This window comes from Bos grunniens, chromosome 7 (assembly GCF_055505025.1).
Source record: "Bos grunniens cultivar Pamir isolate PY7600 chromosome 7, Bosgru_T2T1.0, whole genome shotgun sequence".
NCBI lineage: Eukaryota > Metazoa > Chordata > Mammalia > Artiodactyla > Bovidae > Bos > Bos grunniens.
The window spans coordinates 83,597,986-83,616,481 of NC_141171.1; the positions used below are offsets into that span (position 1 = coordinate 83,597,986).

General features: G+C 38.4%; 1 protein-coding gene and 1 long non-coding RNA gene across 2 annotated transcripts in view; one reads left to right on the forward strand and one right to left on the reverse strand.

Moving 5' to 3' along the window:
• Positions 1-18,496, forward strand: part of LOC147369902 (uncharacterized) — an 87,139-nt gene that overhangs the window by 50,020 nt on the left and 18,623 nt on the right. The window contains exon 2 of the long non-coding RNA XR_015168080.1: positions 17,795-17,861. This is a non-coding gene — a long non-coding RNA (uncharacterized LOC147369902). The remainder of the gene's footprint in view (positions 1-17,794; positions 17,862-18,496) is intronic.
• Positions 1-18,496, reverse strand: part of HAPLN1 (hyaluronan and proteoglycan link protein 1) — a 79,094-nt gene that overhangs the window by 5,939 nt on the left and 54,659 nt on the right. The window contains exon 3 of the mRNA XM_086412881.1: positions 9,855-10,226. Coding sequence (XP_086269007.1) covers positions 9,855-10,226 — 372 coding nt within the window. The remainder of the gene's footprint in view (positions 1-9,854; positions 10,227-18,496) is intronic.

The window sequence follows — 18,496 nt, forward strand, 5'->3', positions numbered from 1 at the left end:
AATCAAGTCGTGTCCACTGAAGGGCTCTGCAGGACACATTTGTCCCTGCAGGGCAGTCCAGCTGGCACCATCCACTAGAGGCAGAGATCCAGGAAGGCTTCCTGATCTCATCCTGCCTTCTCAGGTTCTTGGCTGAGAGATCTGTAAGCTGAATTGGAGCCAAAAGTAAGGAGGAAAAGACTCTCTTGGTTGCCTTTGCCCCCTGTAGAGATGGGGGGATGGGGGTGGGGAAAGCCTGGAGGCGACTCCTTCTAAGAAGGGCTGTGCCCAGGCATCCAACTAAAAGCCCAGTCAGCGCTGAGAAGGAGAAGCTTTAGTATTCTCAGTCCCCTCACGCTTTGCATCCTCTTTTCTCAACAAGCCCAGGAATGCCAATGGAAAGGAAAATATTTCATTTTTCCAGTAGAGCTTTCCTTGGCAGCTAGACCTTAAGTGAGAGAAAATCTCAATGTATATAGACCTAAATTCAACCATTTAGGTTGAATTCCATTTCTCAAATAGCTCGAGATGGTAACAGTGGAGAAAGCAGGCTATTTTAATTTGTAATAGTTTTAAAGACCTAGGCAACCTCTCAAGTTTTAATTCACCAGACTGATTTGGTGAACTCCCATAGGCATTGGGAAAATTTTTTCTTTAGTCATTTGTCCTTGATTAGCCATTGAATTATGCTTGATTTAGTTCCAAAAACAGTGTAATATATTTTTGAGTTCCTTTTACATTTAACATAATTTTACACAATCATTTCTCAAAGTCAAAGTGTAACCCTATATTAAAATTTCACTCTTTTTCAATGGTGAGAGTAAATGGTCAACTTACAGTAACTCAAAAAATTTACTTAGCAGATTTTAATCAATGTTTGATGCTGGAAAGAACAAATTCCGAGTAAATCAAGGTCAATTTCCACATCCTCACCAACATTTTAAAAGTTTCACTTTATTGTACACATTTTAACAATCAGATGTTTTGTACAAGTGGGAGCATTTCTGGAACATGTTTATTAGTATTTTATTTATTTACTCGTTTTACTTCCAGCTAGTTAAGATTTCAACATCTAAGACTATAACTGCAGAAACTTTCTTGGCTCTGTGGAAAAATGTGCAATTCCTACAGTTGAATTATGGAGCAAATGGTGATTACTTTCATCCAGCATTACAAAAATAAGAAAAGTTAAACTTTCATGAGTGAGAAAGAAGGGTATATGATTATTTTCCAAGTACGATTATTTTATACTTATATGTCAAAATATAATCAAAAACTCTTTACTTTTCCCTGAAAGGCTGGTATGCATTACTACCAAGGGTATTAATAAGAAATATCCATCACATGGAAAAGGATAATATCAAGTGATGTGAGTAGTTTAGTGAATTGAAATATGTTTTAAAAGCACATTCTTTAAGACTTACAATTGCACAGTCCAGTTCATCTTAGTTGTTGGCAAATATCAATTTGTTGGTTATGTGAAAGGTTTTCATGCCATGCTGCATATTAAAGCTAAAGGAAATTTCAATAACTCCATAAAGTAAATATTTTTTAATAATAAAAAGGTAGAGGCCATGCAGAACACTTGTACTTTCCACAGTATCTCTCAGAATGCCTTTCAGTGTTACATACATATACGGAATTAGCTTTCTATTTCTAAAAGTTCTCAGATCCTATTTTTTGTGAATTGGCCCCATTTTCATCAGTGGAAGACCAATAATACAGTGGAAGATTAGAAGTACAAATATCATGTTTTTCATATCATTATCTATATATTTATCAATTGCTCAAATGAATTCTGTAGGCCAAGCTACTCATGAATTTCTGGGGACACTTTCCTTGTTATATAAGGCTTACCTCTTGCTGGATGTTGTTTCTAGCAATGTGGGTAATTTGGTAGTAATCAGAGGGCTTTACCCTATCCAAGATTCTACATGAAAAAAATTATGCTTCCACAGCTAATTCCAACTCATATGTAGGTCAGTTTTTCAAAAGGGTTTACTTTAAAAAAAAAAATCTGTGTGATTTGAAAAACAGACTTTAAAATACAACTAAGAGCAGGCATTATACTGAATACTCTAGGATACCTTGAGTTTGGGGGATGGTGTTTTTCTGCAAAGACTCCATGATTGTATGTGTGTATACACACACACACACATATAAAAATCTGACTCCAAGACAGAATGCTGCTGCTGGTGCTGCTAAGTCGCTTTAGCTGTGTCCGACTCTGTGTGACCCCATAGATGGCAGCCCACCAGGCTCTCCCATCCCTGGGATTCTCCAGGCAAGAATACTGGAGTGAGTTGCCATTGCCTTCTCCGCCAAGACAGAACAGAATCTTATAAATACAAACCATACAATTTTGGCATCTTGAAGTAGAACGATTTTTTTTCTAATTGGGAAAATTTTTTGAACAACATAGCATTTAATCTGGTATTAAAGGGCTAATATGATTAAAGACATTGTACAATTACAGTTGGAAAGGCAGCTTAATTATGACATTTAAAATGATACACTTCCTTAGTCTTATTTATGCATGTTAGAAGATTGACAAGGAGCTTAAGCAGAACTTGCCTGATTTGGTGATGACCCTAGTAAGGATGTAATTGATAGTGAAAAAAGGTCAGAACCTGGAATACAGTTCAGTTCAGTTCAGTCGCTCAGTCGTGTCCGACTCTTTGCAACCCCATGAATGCCAGCATGCCAGGCCTCCCTGTCCATCACCAACTCCCGGAGTTCACCCAGAGTCACATCCATCAAGTCAGTGATGCCATCCAGCCATCTCATCCTCTGTCGTCCCCTTCTCCTCCTGCCCCCAATCCCTCCTAGCATCAGAGTCTTTTCCAATGAGTCAAATCTTTGCATGAGGTGGCCAAAGTACTGGAGTTTCAGCTTTAGCATCATTCCTTCCAAAGAAATCCCAGGGCTGATCTCCTTCAGAATGGACTGGTTGGATCTCCTTGCAGTCCAAGGGACTCTCAAGAGTCTTCTCCAACACCACAGTTCAAAAGCATCAATTCTTTGGCACTCAGCCTTCTTCACAGTCCAACTCTCACATCCATACATGACCACTGGAAAAACCATAGCCTTAACTAGATGAACATTTGTTGGCAAAGTAATGTCTCTGCTTTTGAATATGCTGTCTAGGTTGGTCATAACTTTCCTTCCAAGGAGTAAGCATCTTTTAATTTCATGGTTGCAGTCACCATCTGCAGTGATTTTGGAGCCCCCAAAAATAAAGTCTGACACTGTTTCCACTGTAAGAGCTAATAAATGATAACCACAAGGTATTTCTTCTGCTGCATGTGGTTTACCATAGCCTTCCAATTCTTATGTATGTAATTGCTGCACTGTGAGCATTTACCCAAGACTCAGATGATCATTATATCTACTACTGTGGGCAGGAATCCCTTAGAAGAAATGGAGTAGCCATCATGGTCAACAAAAGAGTCTGAAATGCAGTACTTGGATGCAATCTCAAAAATGACAGAATGATCTCTGTTCGTTTCCAAGGCAAACCATTCAATATCATGGTAATCCAAGTCTATGCCCCAGCCAGTAACGCTGAAGAAGCTGAAGTTGAACAGTTCTATGAAGACCTACAAGACCTTTTAGAACTAACACCCAAAAAAGATGTCCTTTTCATTATAGGGGACTGGAATGCAAAAGTAGGAAGTCAAGAAACACCTGGAGTAATAGGCAAATTTGGCCTTGGAATACGGAATGAAGCAGAACAAATGTTAATAGAGTTTTGCCAAGAGAACACCCTGGTCATAGCAAACACCCTCTTCCAACAACATAAGAGAAGGCTCTACACATGGACATCACCATAAGGTCAACATTGAAATCAGACTGATTATATTCTTTGCAGCCAAAGATGGAGAAGCTGTATACAGTCAGCAAAACAAGACAAGGAGCTGACTGTGGCTCAGATCATGAACTCCTTATTGCCAAATACAGACTTAAATTGAAGAAAGTAGGGAAACCCACTAGACCATTGAGGTATGATCTAAATCAAATCCTTTATGATTATATAGTGGAAATGAAATAGATTTAAGGGACTAGATCTGATAGATAGAGTGCCTGATGAACTATGGACAGAAGTTTGTGACATTGTACAGGAGACAGGGATCAAGACCATCCCCAAGAAAAAGAAATGCAAAAAAGCAAAATGGCTGTCTGGGGAGGCCTTACAAATAGCTGTGAAAAGAAGAGAAGAGCAAAGCAAAGAGAAAAGGAAAGATATAAGCATCTGAATGCAGAGTTCCAAAGAATAGCAAGAAGAGATAAGAAAGCCTTCCTCAGCGATCAATGCAAAGAAATAGAGGAAAACAACAGAATGGGAAAGACTAGGGATCTCTTCAAGAAAATTAGAGATACCAAGGGAACATTTCATGCAAAGATGGGCTTGATAAAGGACAGAAATGGTATGGACCTAACAGAAGCAGATGATATTAAGAAGAGGTGGCAAGAATACACAGATGAACTGTACAAAAAAGATCTTCACAACCCAGATAATCACAATGGTGTGATCACTGACCTAGAGCCAGACATCCTGGAATGTGAAGTCAAGTGGGCCTTAGAAAGCATCACTACGAACAAAGCTAGTGGAGGTGATGGAATTCCAGTTGAGCTCTTTCAAATTCTGAAAGATGATGCTGTGAAAGTGCTGCACTCAATACGCCAGCAAATTTGGAAAACTCAGCAGTGGCCACAGGATTGGAAAAGGTCAGTTTTCATTCTAATCCCAAAGAAAGGCAATGCCAAAGAATGCTCAGACTACCACACAATTGCACTCATTTCACAAGCTAGTAAAGTAATGCTCAAAATTCTCCAAGCCAGGCTTCAGCAATACGTGAACCATGAGCTTCCAGATGTTCAAGCTGGTTTAAGAAAAGGCAGAGGAACCAGAGATCAAAGTGCCAACATCTGCTGGATCATCAAAAAAACAAGAAAGATCCAGAAAAACTTCTATTTCTGTTTTATTGACTATGTCAAAGCCTTTGACTGTGTGGATCACAATAAACTGTGGAAAATTCTGAAAGAGATGGGAATACCAGACCACCTGACCTGCCTCTTGAGAAATTTGTATGCAGGTCAGGAAGCAACAGTTAGAACTGGACATGGAACAACAGACTGGTTCCAAATAGGAAAAGGAGTACGTCAAGGCTGTATATGGTCACCCTACTTATTTAACTTATATGCAGAGTACATCATGAGAAACACTGGGCTGGAAGAAGCACAAGCTGGAATCAAGATTGCTGGGAGAAATATCAATAACCTCAGATATGCAGATGACACCACCCTTATGGCAGAAAGTAAAGAGGAACTAAAAAGCCTCTTGATGAAAGTGAAAGAGGAGAGTGAAAAAGTTGGCTTAAAGCTCAACATTCAGAAAACAAAAATCATGGCATCTGGTCCCATCACTTCATGGGAAACAGTGGAAACAGTGTCAGACTTTTTTTGGGGGGGGCTCCAAAATCACAGCAGATGGTGAATGCAGCCATGAAATTAAAAGACGCTTACTCCTTGGAAGGAAAGTTATGACCAACCTAGATAGCATATTCAAAAGCAGAGACATTACTTTGCCAACAAAGGTACGTCTAGTCAAGGCTATGGTTTTTCCAGTGGTCATGTATGGATGTGAGAGTTGGACTGTGAAGAAAGCTGAGAACCGAAGAATTGATGCTTTTGAACTGTGGTGTTGGAGAAGACTCTTGAGAGTCCCTTGGACTGCAAGGAGATCCAACCAGTCCATTCTAAAGGAGATCAGTCCTGGGTGTTCTTTGGAAGGACTGATGCTAAAGCTGAAACTCCAGTACTTTGGCCACCTCATGCAAAGAATTGACTCATTGGAAAAGACTCTGATGCTGGGAGGGATTGGGGGCAGGAGGAGAAGGGGGACGACAGAGGATGAGATGGCTGGATGGCATCACTGACTTTATGGACGTGAGTCTGGGTGAACTCCGGGAGTTGGTGATGGACAGGGAGGCCTGGCGTGCTGCAATTCATGGGGTCGCCAAGAGTTGGACATGATGGAGCGACTGAACTGAACTGAGGTTGAAATTGTCAAGTCCCTCATAGTGTCTGTTCTTAGCAATCATGGTTCGTCAGATTTTATTCTATGATGGCACCGTAGCTATCATTAAAATTTTTGTAGTTTTATTTTAAAATGAATTCTTATCTCATGTTGAAATATATAGATAAAATAATACCCTGGATTTTTCTTTAAAATTATTCAGTTGGAGTAGATAAAGCAGGCTAAAGTAAGATTAGCTATCTGATGACACTTTTTGAAGCTGGATGATTATATATATAGATACGTTATACTCTTCATCATAGTCTTTCTCCTTTTTCAAACTTTTGAAATTGGTGAAAATGAAAAGTTAAAAAATTTTATCCCACCCTATTGCCATGCTGAGGGTTAAATCAGTCAAACTGGATGCTAACTACCTGTGGCATCTGTTACTCACATTTTGGCCTTTGAAGAGTTTCTCCTTCAACCTGTGATGTTCTCTTTCCCATTTTGTCATACTCTCTATGCTATGAAGGTACAAAGTTCACCTCTCATGGTCCATATCAAATGTCTCTTCCTTTAGAGTGTTTTCCAATGCATGGCCCTTCTTTTGCATGCAGACTTTTTTGTATTGAAAGTATAAACCCATTGTATCAAACATTCACTCACTTATAAACTATTTCCTGGAGAAGGGAATGGCAAACCAGTATTCTTGCCTTGAGAACCCCATGAACAATATGAAAAGGCAAAAAGATATGACACTGAAAGATGAACTCCCCAGTCAATAGATGCCCAATATGCTTCTGGAGAAGAGTGGAGAAACAACTCCAGAAAGAATGAAGAGACGGAGCCAAAATGCAAACAGTGCCCAGTTGTGGATGTGACTGATGACAGAAGTAAACTCTGATGCTGTGAAGAACAATATTGCATAGGAACCTGGAATCTTAGGTCCATGAATCAAGGCAAATTGGAAGTGGTCAAACAGGAGATGGCAAGAGTGAACCTTGACACTTTAGGAATCAGTGAACTCAAATGGACTGGAATGGGTGAATTTAACTCAGATGACCATTATATTCCATTTAGCAGGTGAAAAGTGAAGTTGGACAAGTTTGCAAATATTTACAAAAAAAAATGTGATTAGAGTTACAGTAGAAATCTGTGGTCTGAGAACATCAGAGCTGGGGGTGGAGGGGATAAGGCTCAGGGTAGCATTGGTTTTTGATCTTATTTTTAAAGGATTGCATTGTTTCCAGTTGTTCAGAAATGATTCATGTAGATAATGTTAAATGTGGAAATGTCAGTCACTCTAAGGCAGATCCTCTGGTTAATGACTGTTTCTACTCTTCCTATAGTACAGAAGCAGCTGTAATTGACACACCAATTAACGCAGTATGACTAAAAGACAGTCCCTTGATCATCTCCCAAATAACTCTGGGGCCTTTAAGAATCTTTAGAAAGCTTCAGAAGAACTGAAGCTGTCAAACACCAGTGCCTTTCTGAAACCTCTACTCTTCTACCCCAACAGAAACTTTCTCCTTACTGCAGACCCCCAGATCATAGTAGATAAAAGCAATGACTTCATTGAGTGCCCTTGGAATCAAATTCTAGTCCTAGCTCTTACTCCTAACCATGTTACTTTTGGAAAGGAGTTTTCCCAAGTTTCAGCTGTCCAGGGGCATTACTGAAAGTGAGCAAAATAAATATGGATACGATTAGAGCAATTTGTACCTACTTACTTTAACAAGTTCCATCTTATTTTAAAGTACTTACTATCTTTAATGGATTGTAAGATTGTTGAATGAAAGGAACCATGTTTTAGAATTTTTTGTTTCTCATGGTACCAAAACAGCACTTCAAAAAATATTTATCAATTAAATTGGTCTCTTGGGCACATTTACTTAGCTCATATGCATATGAATTATATGGTAAAGAAGTAGCCTGAAAGCATGGAAAACATGGAGATTTGGGAAGGTGCAGGGCTTGTATAGGAAAAATTACTCTTCTTACAATTCCCCTTCAACATATCTAAGTATGTCTTAAAGGAAGTCTCAGTTTGACTATCAAGTGTATTATCCTCTAAAATGTGCTAAATCTCTTTTTCAAAAGGACAGCAGGCTTCATACTCAAAGCCATCATCAAGCAGTTATAATTTAGAAAGACCTTATATTCATTGTACTTATTTTTCTGGTTTCCTTCTATTTCTGGCAAGTTATGTTGTTTTCTATTTATTTAAAATTTATTTTTAAGTAAGCGTAAGGAGATAACAAACATGGGCATATGAGTTAAGTTTAGGAAATACTGTGGTATATAAACATGGACTTTAAGAAGAAAACCTACCAATTGATAATATAGTTCAAACTATTGTTCATAGATTGGAAGCCAATGTGCAATATGGAGAAGTAACTTGATCTGGTTACAAAACATGTACTGACAAAGCTGGGGCGACCATGACCATCTTAGTCCTCCCAGTTTCCATTGCCTGATGCCCCTTTGATAAAAGAAAGTGACCCTCAATTAATATTTGATGATTACTGTCTTCTCTAAGCCAACTGCTTCTTTCATTTTTAATAATGCCAGTGTTCATGGATATTAAAGTGAATCAATAAACACTCTAAGTATAAGGTGGTGTGCAATCAGGAGCCAAGAACAACAAGTAAGAAAAGGTCACAAAAATGCACATTACAACATCAAGCAATGTATCAGACACACAAAGCTGATAAATCTGTATGCATGTAATGGTACTCTATCGGATTCAGAAGGTCACATCTTCAGTGGTATGCTAGTGGACAAAATAGATATTTTTCCAAAAGCCACAAATCTGTCCTAGAATGTAAAAGGAACTTATAGCAAACACACACCTATGGTTTACATAAGGAAGGACTATTCCATTAATGCAGTCAAAATTTATTCTCTCATGTAAAGAAATGCTCAAATTCATGAATGAAGAGTGTCTAGAGATATATCATCAACTAAGGAGAAGTGTAGAGGGCTTTGGTAGAGGCAAGATGGTACATTTTATTGTTTAGCTTTGTAAACATTTTGGTCTTTGAACCTACTAAGAGTGTTGAGAGTGTTAGTTGCTTAGTCGTGCCTGACTCTTGGTGACCCCATGGACTGTAGCCTGCCAGACTCCGCTGTCCATGAGATTATCCAGGCAAGAATACCGGAGTGGGTTGCCATTCCCTTCTCCAGGGGATCTCCCTACCCAGGGATCGAACCTGGGTCTTCCACATTGCAGGCGGATTCTTTACTCTCTGAGCCACCAGGGAAGCTGAACCTACTGCAAGTACTGCATATTTAGAAATAAAACTCCCTCCAAAATTCCTTGACCATTTGCTATTCAGTATCTAGGAGACTCTGGACCATTAAAAAATTTACTTCTTTACAAGAATATTTAAATAAATCTAGAGGTTATTTTTTGTTAAATTAAGTTTTCCCAGTTATTTTACAGAATACAACTAAATTTATTTTAGTTAGCAGATGTCCTTCACAAGCTCGCCATTATTTTGAAACGGAGACAATTTTAGAAGCATAATAAAAAGCCTCCACTCTGCATTTCTTAATAACTATGTAATGAGATTTAAATTTTGAATGGCATAAGGCAGTTCCTGAATATTGTTAATTCAGTTACACTGCACATTTCTTCTACTTGTAAATAGCTTCAATTTTGCATATAACCATTGTGTATAAATTTCAAATGTGAAAGCTTGATTTGTAGACAGACTGCAAATTACAGAAAAACATGCTTTACATGGACTTTTGGTTCCTCATATCAGCACTGGGGTGATCACTGGACATTACTTGTCATGAAAAAAAAGCAATGATTAATTATCATTCCTAAGTTTAACACCGTACTTACCTTGTAAATCTAATGCTACCACAGCAGTATCATCTTCTAATCCTTCAATCACCTCACACTTATATCTCCCATAATCCTCTAGAGTAAGGTCTGTGATCACCAGAGAAGCATCATTATCGCTGCCTCCTTTCAGAAACACTCTACCATGGTAGCCTCCATAGGTTTTCTTGTGGTATCCCATGGAAACAAAGACATCCACTTCCTTGAGGTAATCTGAAGTTAGCTTGGTCCACTTAATCCGGATTTTGTGGGTTCCTGAGCCAAATGCTGTAGGGTCTCGGTAAAATTTACATGGCAGTGTAACATTGCCACCTCTACGTGAGAACACCTTGGCTTGTTCTGCTTCCACCAGTAGACGGGGGCCATTTTCTGCTATAATTGAAAAAAAGAGAAAAAATTAATATGCTTTTAGACTTTTATAATATGAAACATACTACCTATACAGGGTATCTGGTGAAGAGTAGCATTGAAGATAAGCTTCTCTGCCTTGTTGAGCAGTGACCTCCTTTGACTTACGGAGAAAGGTACCTCTAGTACCTAGTGGGGTTCTACAAGGTAGTCATGTCTTTTAAGCCACTGAAGAAAGGGAAAGTTGTACATGACAATCAATGAGAAATACTGGCTATAAGATTCTATAGTCATCTGAAGTTTGAGGATGTCATCATAAATTCCATTTTTTTCTATATTTAAATATAAAAATGTAGAAATAAGACCAAGAGAAGTGATGGGGAACCATAATTATTTCATCGATATAAACCCCAAAATTCAAATTGTATAAATTGATCTTTCCTCAGCTGAACTTTCTAATCCAATAAGTCTGTATTGTATTTAGGGGAAAGTTTATGGTAACAGACTAACATTCATTGAACTGTTCTGGTCAAAGAACTTAGAATGTTCTCCCATCTCTGCCTTCAGATACATACCTGTGATATACCATTCTGGAGCATTTCAAGCAACATGTATGTATTTTATTTTCACACAAAGGCTAGACCTCAGAAAGGCATTTTTAGTGGATGTTTTTTAAAAAGCTCCAGATTTTGAAATATATTCCTCAAACTTTGAATGGTAAAAGTGTATCCAAAGTTATATTTCTTTTCTAATTAACCAGATAGTTGTTTGTTTCTTTATTCCCTTAAATCTCCTTCTACTGTCCTTCTGCTTTTTCTGTGTCTTGGTTTACAGAATCTTCTCACTTCACTTCTGCCTTGACTTGCCCTTTAGCTTCCTTCCTCCAAGGACTTTATTGCCTTCCCAAGAGCACCGCGATATCCCTAGCCTGCCAAGTCAGCAGGGCTGCCAGGCTCTGGATAGCCAGCTGTTATTTTCAGATCTTGGCTTTCTCTGGGGTTCCCCCTGGTTCGCTCATTGTACTTTTGACCTTGATGAGCTCTCTTGAGAATGTGCAAGCTTTGAAAATGAGAAAGTGCTACAAGAACTCCTGGATGCACATACCCTCTCATCTACACACAGCTTTCAAAGGCTGCCAAAGCTGCCTTTCAGGCAGTCTTTCCTCCTTTAGGCTGGAGGTTCTGAATCAACCTTGGTCATGAATCATTAATGGTATACAGGTCATCAGGCAGAGTAGTTGGTCATCTCCAGACAGACCTCAAAACTTAGTTATTTAATGGCATATGTAACTTTCAGATTTTAAAATAAAGTGTCCAAGAATGGACACACTGGTTCCATTTTTATTATAAAGCAATCAAAATATTTAAAAATATGTATATTTGTGTTAGCTCTAATCTTCAGAAACATAATAGTTTAAAGCCATCAGTGCCCTACCTTGAATAGTTTTAAAAACATGAAAGGATAGTGGCTTAATTATCCAGCTTAAAAAATTCTGGCTTAAAAAATGCTCATTAAGCATTTCCTTTGATTCTCTTCATCTTCTTATTTAGGCCCATAGATTTATAATACATAACAGGTAAATCTATTCAACTCTACTGTATGTATGATACTCCCCCTGCAATATCCTCAATGACCACACCCATGTTCTACTTAAATATTCCTAGTGTCTTCTTTCTGGGAGGAGGAAAAAGTGCTGTTTAGTAAGTTGCTCAGCAATGCCTGAGGCCCTACATGGATCTACCCAGTACCTTGGGAGGATGCCTGGAGCTGGATCTTTCCATGATGGGACTTGAGACATGACATGAAAGAGAAGTGAAAGGCAAAGTTGCTCAGTTGTGTCCGACTCTTTGTGACCCCATGGACTATACAGTCCATGGAATTCTCCAGGCCAGAATACCGGAGTAGGTAGTCTTTCCCTTCTCCAGATTTTCCCAACCCAGGGGTTGAACCCAGGTCTCCCACATTGCAGGTGGATTTTTTACCAGCTGAGCCACAAGGGAAGCCCATATAAGACCTTCAAAAAGTTGAAGTTACCTGATTCTTTCAAGTTTTTTTTTTTTTAATCTTTTATCTTATATTGGAGCATAATTGATTAACAATGTTAGATAGTTTCGGGTATACAGCAAAATAATTCAGTTATACATATACATGTGTCTGTTCTTTTTCAAATTCTTTTCCCATTTAGATAGTTACTTAATATCAAGCAGAGTTCCATGTGCTATCAATTAGATCCTTACTGGTTATCCATTTTAAATATAGAGTGTGTACATGTCAATCCCCAATTCCCTAACTATCCCTCTTCCCTACCCTTCCACCATAAGTTCATTCTCTAAGTCTGTGAGTTTGTCTCTGTTTTGTAATTAAGTTCATTTGTATCATTTCTTTTTAGATTCTGCATATAAGTGATATCATAAGGATAGTTCTCTTTGTCTTACTGTCTTATGACAATGCTAGGTCCATCCATTTTGCTTCAAATGGCATCAGATTAGATCAGATCAGATCAGTCGCTCAGTCGTGTCTGACTCTTTGCGACTCCATGAATCACAGCACGCCAGGCCTCCCTGTCCACCACCAACTCCCGGAGTTCACTCAGACTCACGTCCATTGAGTCAGTGATGCCATCCAGCCATCTCATCCTCTGTTGTCCCCTTCTCCTCCTGCCCCCAATCCCTCCCAGCATCAGAGTCTTTTCCAATGAGTCAACTCTTCGCATGAGGTGGCCGAAGTACTGGAATTTCATCTTTAACATCATTCCTTCCAAAGAAATCCCAGGGCTGATCTCCTTCAGAATGGACTGGTTGGATCTCCTTCAGTCCAAGGGACTCTCAAGAGTCTTCTCCAACACCACAGTTCAAAAGCATCAATTCTTCGGCACTCAGCCTTCTTCACAGTCCAACTCTCACATCCATACATGACCATAATTTCATTCTTTTAAATGGCTGAGTAATATCCATTGTATATATATATACCACATTATCTTTATCCATTCCTTATTGGATATTTAGGTGGTTTCCATGGCTTAGCTATTGTAAACAGTGCTTTAGTGAATATTAAGTGCCTTTTGGACCATGTTTTTCTCTGATATATACCCAGGAATAGGGGGGTTGCTGGATCATATAGTAGCTCTATTTTTAGTTTTTTAAGGACTCTATATACTGTTCTCCATAGTGGCTGTATAAATTTACATTCCTGCCAGCATTCTCTCCACACCCTCTCCAGCATTTATTGTTTGTAGATTTTTTGATGATAGCCATTTTGACTGGTATGAGGTGATATCTCATTGTAATTTTGATTTTCATTTCTCTAATAATTACCAATGTTTAACATCTTTTCATGTGCCTCTTGTCCATCTTTATGTCTTCTTTGGAGAAATATCTATTTAGGTCTTCTGCTCATTTTTTTCATTGGATTGTTGATTCTCTCATGCTTTTTACTTTAAAGTCAAAGCTAATGCCCAAATGGATTGGGTTAAGGGGGTATTACAGTAGTTAGGAACAAGGGCTTTGATGTATCAGAGACCTTGTTCTAACCTCACCTCTTCAGGTTTCTAGCTCTCTAGCTTTGAGCAAGGTGTATAACCCCCAAGCCTCAATTTCTTTATATGTGAATTAGGGATAGTAATATCTACTATGCATAGTTGACATAAGAGACACTGAAAGCACTTAAAATAATGGCTGACCAAACTATTACTCTGCATAGTTTTTCCACTATATTTTTCCAGTATGATACTGCCTGATATAACATATAATTTTGACATATATTAACCTTCCATGGTTCCATTATAAAGTTTTGAACCATGTGGAGTAAAAAAATACATACAATGCCACCTGTGTTATATAGGAAACTTGGAAATTATTGTGTGGTTTAGCATAATCATAAGGTATTCCAGAATGAATACAAGGCCTGAGTGTTTTATAAATTAAAGAGTTAAAGCACAGATCAAAAGTCTTGTCTAAGAGACTGAAACTTCTAATTTTTTTCTGAGGTTAACTATAAATCATCTTGTAGTGTTTTAGAAGTATAAACTTCTGATTTTTTTAAGGTGCTATTTACTTATACTCTAGCATTGTGAGTAGATGATGACTTATGTGGTATAATGGTGAGAACTAAGCAGACACCAAAAATAATTTTTCTAACAAGACTGCTAGAATGTATAAATTTCTACCATTCTTATTTTTTGGACAGCTGGGGTGTTGAGGTAAAAGATGCCAGAAGCCCTGGCTGCAATTCAAAAAACCCTATGAAAAATATGTAATGTATAACACGTTGAGTGACTGAAGGCCATTAATGTTCATTAACCTAAATCCCCAACATGACCTTTAGAACAATGCCTTTTATTAGTCTGCGTGATTTTAGAAGCTCAACACTGCAGATTATAAAGCATTGAACACTGCTGGTGGGAGTAGCCTATTGCAGGGCAGGTAAGATGTAGGCAAGAGCTCTGGCCAGTGAGCCAGGAACCCTGGGTTCTGTTGCAGGCTCTGGTAGGGCTTAGCTGTTTGAATGACAGGTTTATGTCATGAGAACATTGAGCTTTAGATTTGTATCCAGCTGCCTTTGGCAGGTTGTCATGACAGGGATCAGCCAGGAAACACACTAAGGTGGAGAAGGGGAGGGCAGGAACAAAGGGAACCTATAATGCTGAAGACAAACTTTGCACAGTCGCGCCTAGAGTTAAGATTTGAATCTGATTCTTGGATTAAAAAACGTGAACTAATTTGAAATTAATGTTTAAATCAAAACTATTCAATCAACAGGGCACTTGAAAAGCAAATCAAATGCAAAAGGTAAAAATAAACCTTGATCATCAGAATGAATATTGCTTATCCCTTCAAATTTTTCTTTAACTATAAAAACCTAAGCAGCATATATGTGCTCATTTTAGGGATACCGAATTTTTTAAAAAGTCTATCTGTAAGTCACAGGAACTTCATATTTTTATTCGTGAGTGTCAATGACATTGACTTGAAAAGATTTGATGACCTTCAGGACCATAGTTGTCTCCAGGGAAAACAGCAGGGCTTCATTATTATTTTATGAATTCTGCTGTGAAGTCTAGAGGACATCATTCAATTTCATGAAATTATGAAAGCAATGGCATGACTGAACAACTGATCCCTGTGTCACTCTGTAATTTAGAGGAAATCTTTTAAACAATAGGACAAAAACAAATAGTTGCAGAAAAACAGTTTAGAAATATGGCATGGGAATATTACCTATTGTTCTTAGTTCTATTAAAAGTATAATCATGGTGGGGGGCAGTTCATTGCTGAGGAAATAGAGATAATAGAAAAGAAAAGGTGTTATGAGTCAGAGTTGGTCTTTTAAAAATAAATAACTTTTGGATTTTACAAAACAACCAGTTTTGGTATCGGTTACTTTCTCACTGGTGTATAATGAAGGAGCCTCCAAACTCTTGGATTTTCTAGACCAATAAAATGTAAAAAGAATCCAAACAGACAAAATGGAGGAATATATTTCAGATGGCTAAACAAGAATAAAAAAACACTCCCAAGGAAAAATTCTACCAGTATCATTTGATTTTTTATTTTTTACATGTAATATAAAATTTGCCATTTTAACCATCTTTAAGTGTACAGTTCAGCATTATTAATTATTCTCACACTATTGTGCAACCACCACCACCATCTATTTCCAAAACTTTTCATCACTCCAAGCAGAAAACTAATTCCTCCCTTATATCCCAAGCTAGTCAGCAGACACTCAAGTGCCAGCTCCACAATGAGTCATTTGAAAATGCTGCATACGGGTTTGAAAATGGTTCCTTAATATTGTGGTATTTGTTATCACTGTGATAGGTTGAGATGTGTAAGACTAACACTCTGGAAACTGTTACTTCCCTTAGGCTAGCCAGCCTGCCCAAGGATGAGCAACCAGGCTGGATTTGTATCCTTATGCCTGTGCTTACCACAGTCTACTGAAAACAGTCATTCTGTCTGTTTAATGACAATCTCTCTAGTGCATATCTTGTTATATTGTTCCTCCAGCATCAAAATAGTGCCTGGCCTGCGATAAGTGTCTGTGACTGAACTAGACTAGTGCCGCCCAGAGCCTGCACTCAGCTATGGTAGTAGACACGGACCCCTGCACAAGCTTTACACCATAATACAGCTCTAAGATGAAAACACTTTTACAAAAACAGCTAGATATATGTAATAAGACACAACAGTTAAAAAGAATACATGAGTTAGACATTTACCTCTCATGGTATCTTACACATTACATTTGAGTAGGATATATAATATAGGAAAAAAATTATCTTACTCATTAACTTTTAACTCTTTATAATTACAGTCAGTCCTCCATATCTGAGTGTGCCTCTTTTGGGATTCAGCCAGTTGGGGATAAAAAATGTTTTTTTAAAAAATGCCAGGAAGTTCCTAAAAGCAACATTTGAATTTGTTGTGTGCCCAGCAAGTATTTACATAGCATTTACATTGTATTTAGAGCTATTTGCATAATATTTACATTTTTTTAGGTATTATAAGTTATCTAGAGGTGATGGAAAGTATAAGGGGATGATGCGTACAGGTTAGGTGCAAGTACTGTAACATTTTATATAAGGGACTTGAGAATCTGAAGATTCTGGTACCTCAGGTGAGTCCTGGAACCAATCCCTGGTGGATACTGAGGGATGATTGTATTTTGTTTCCTTCAGACCAGATTAAACCTAATTGTTTCTGAAGCTGCTTACTGGGAGTCAGAAGCTCCCATCATTTGGTCTTGATTCTGATCTGTCTAGTAAGCTTTGCATCAGAAACTTTTACAAGGTTCACCCCACTGTCGCCACCCTCTGCTCCCCCCCTCCCCCCCACCATCCAGCCTTTACTGCCCTTTTGGAGGGCTAATTGCTTTTAGTTTATCAGACAGAGCTTTAGTTTCTTCCCCAACTCTTCCTGACTGTAAGAACTCTGAGTCTCTATGACTCAGCTCTTCAGGAAGGACAACATGATAAGGGTAAGAAAGAGGCTCTAAGGAGGATCATTTCTGTCCTCTGCACTCAACGAGTTGATCTGAGTTTGCAATCCTGTTGGATTTATTCCTAGGCCATCTTTACTTTCATCTGGAGTTCAAATACTGATCTGAAGACTTGTAAGATTATGTGTACTTCTTATCATTTGTGTGAAGTCAAAAGAAATACATATATTTGCCTAAACTAAACTATACCTGAAGGAATCATAGGAAGCTCAAGAAACTAATAACCATGATAGCCTGTGGGAAGATAAGGTAGCTGCGTGGGTAGAGAACCCCTGAGAGATTTTCACAGTGTATACTATACTTCCATATTTTAAAAACTTTTGAACTGTGTGTATGTATCACCTGCTCACACACTAAACATAAATGGTATAAAAATACATAAAATGGTTGAGGGAATTTAATTAACACAATAAACAAAAAACTTTGCCTAGAAATACAGACAAGAAGCTGGTAACTAGAATTGTAGTATACTGTTATAATTGCAGGATTATAATTTTGTATAAGACCTATGGCTCTGTTAATTATAATATTATCTTTAAACAGTTCTTCAAAACATGAAAGTTTTATCTCATTTTTTCCTCCAATCCTTTAAGATGCTGCTGACAAAGGTACTGTCATCTCGTTTCGACTATAAAGGAAGAATCCAAAGCTAAAGATAAGGTAAGTGAAGGTTACTCTTTGCTGTAAAGTGATTACTGCTGTTTCTCACCCTCTGTGACCCTGCCTTTTGGTCTCACAGGCTACAAGAACATACTCCTCTCAACACCCTTCCACTCTCTGCAGTACCTACCTGCTCTTTAACCCCTGTATAGTCTATGTCCCCTGCTAGTTCCTGTCAGTCTACAGCTGAACCAGATTACCTGGAATTGTGTTTTCAGTTTCCTTACATGCCATGTGACCTGTATTATCTGATGTGATGTGCTGTGGAGCATTCTCTTAGGTATTGACCACATCCATCTTCCTTCCTGTTATGGTCAGGCCACTCAAGATGGCTGTTCTCTTGCTCTCTGTATATCCCCAGTGCTGGCTTCGTCTAGACCCTACTTCCATGACTGACCCTCCTACTTAGCTACCCCAGACCCCAGCTAATGATTGCTTTAGCTTTAGATCAGAATGTCTCCACCATGATAGCTTATCAAAGGGGAGGTGAGAGGCATTCCCCTCTGCTGGTTTCCCTGGTAACTAATGAACCAACCTGATTTTACTTCCCCCTATAACTGTAACCTTCCCTTATCCCTGGGAGCAAAGACTACAGCCAGGTCCTGTCCACTCTCTGCCATACACAGTGGGGTGTT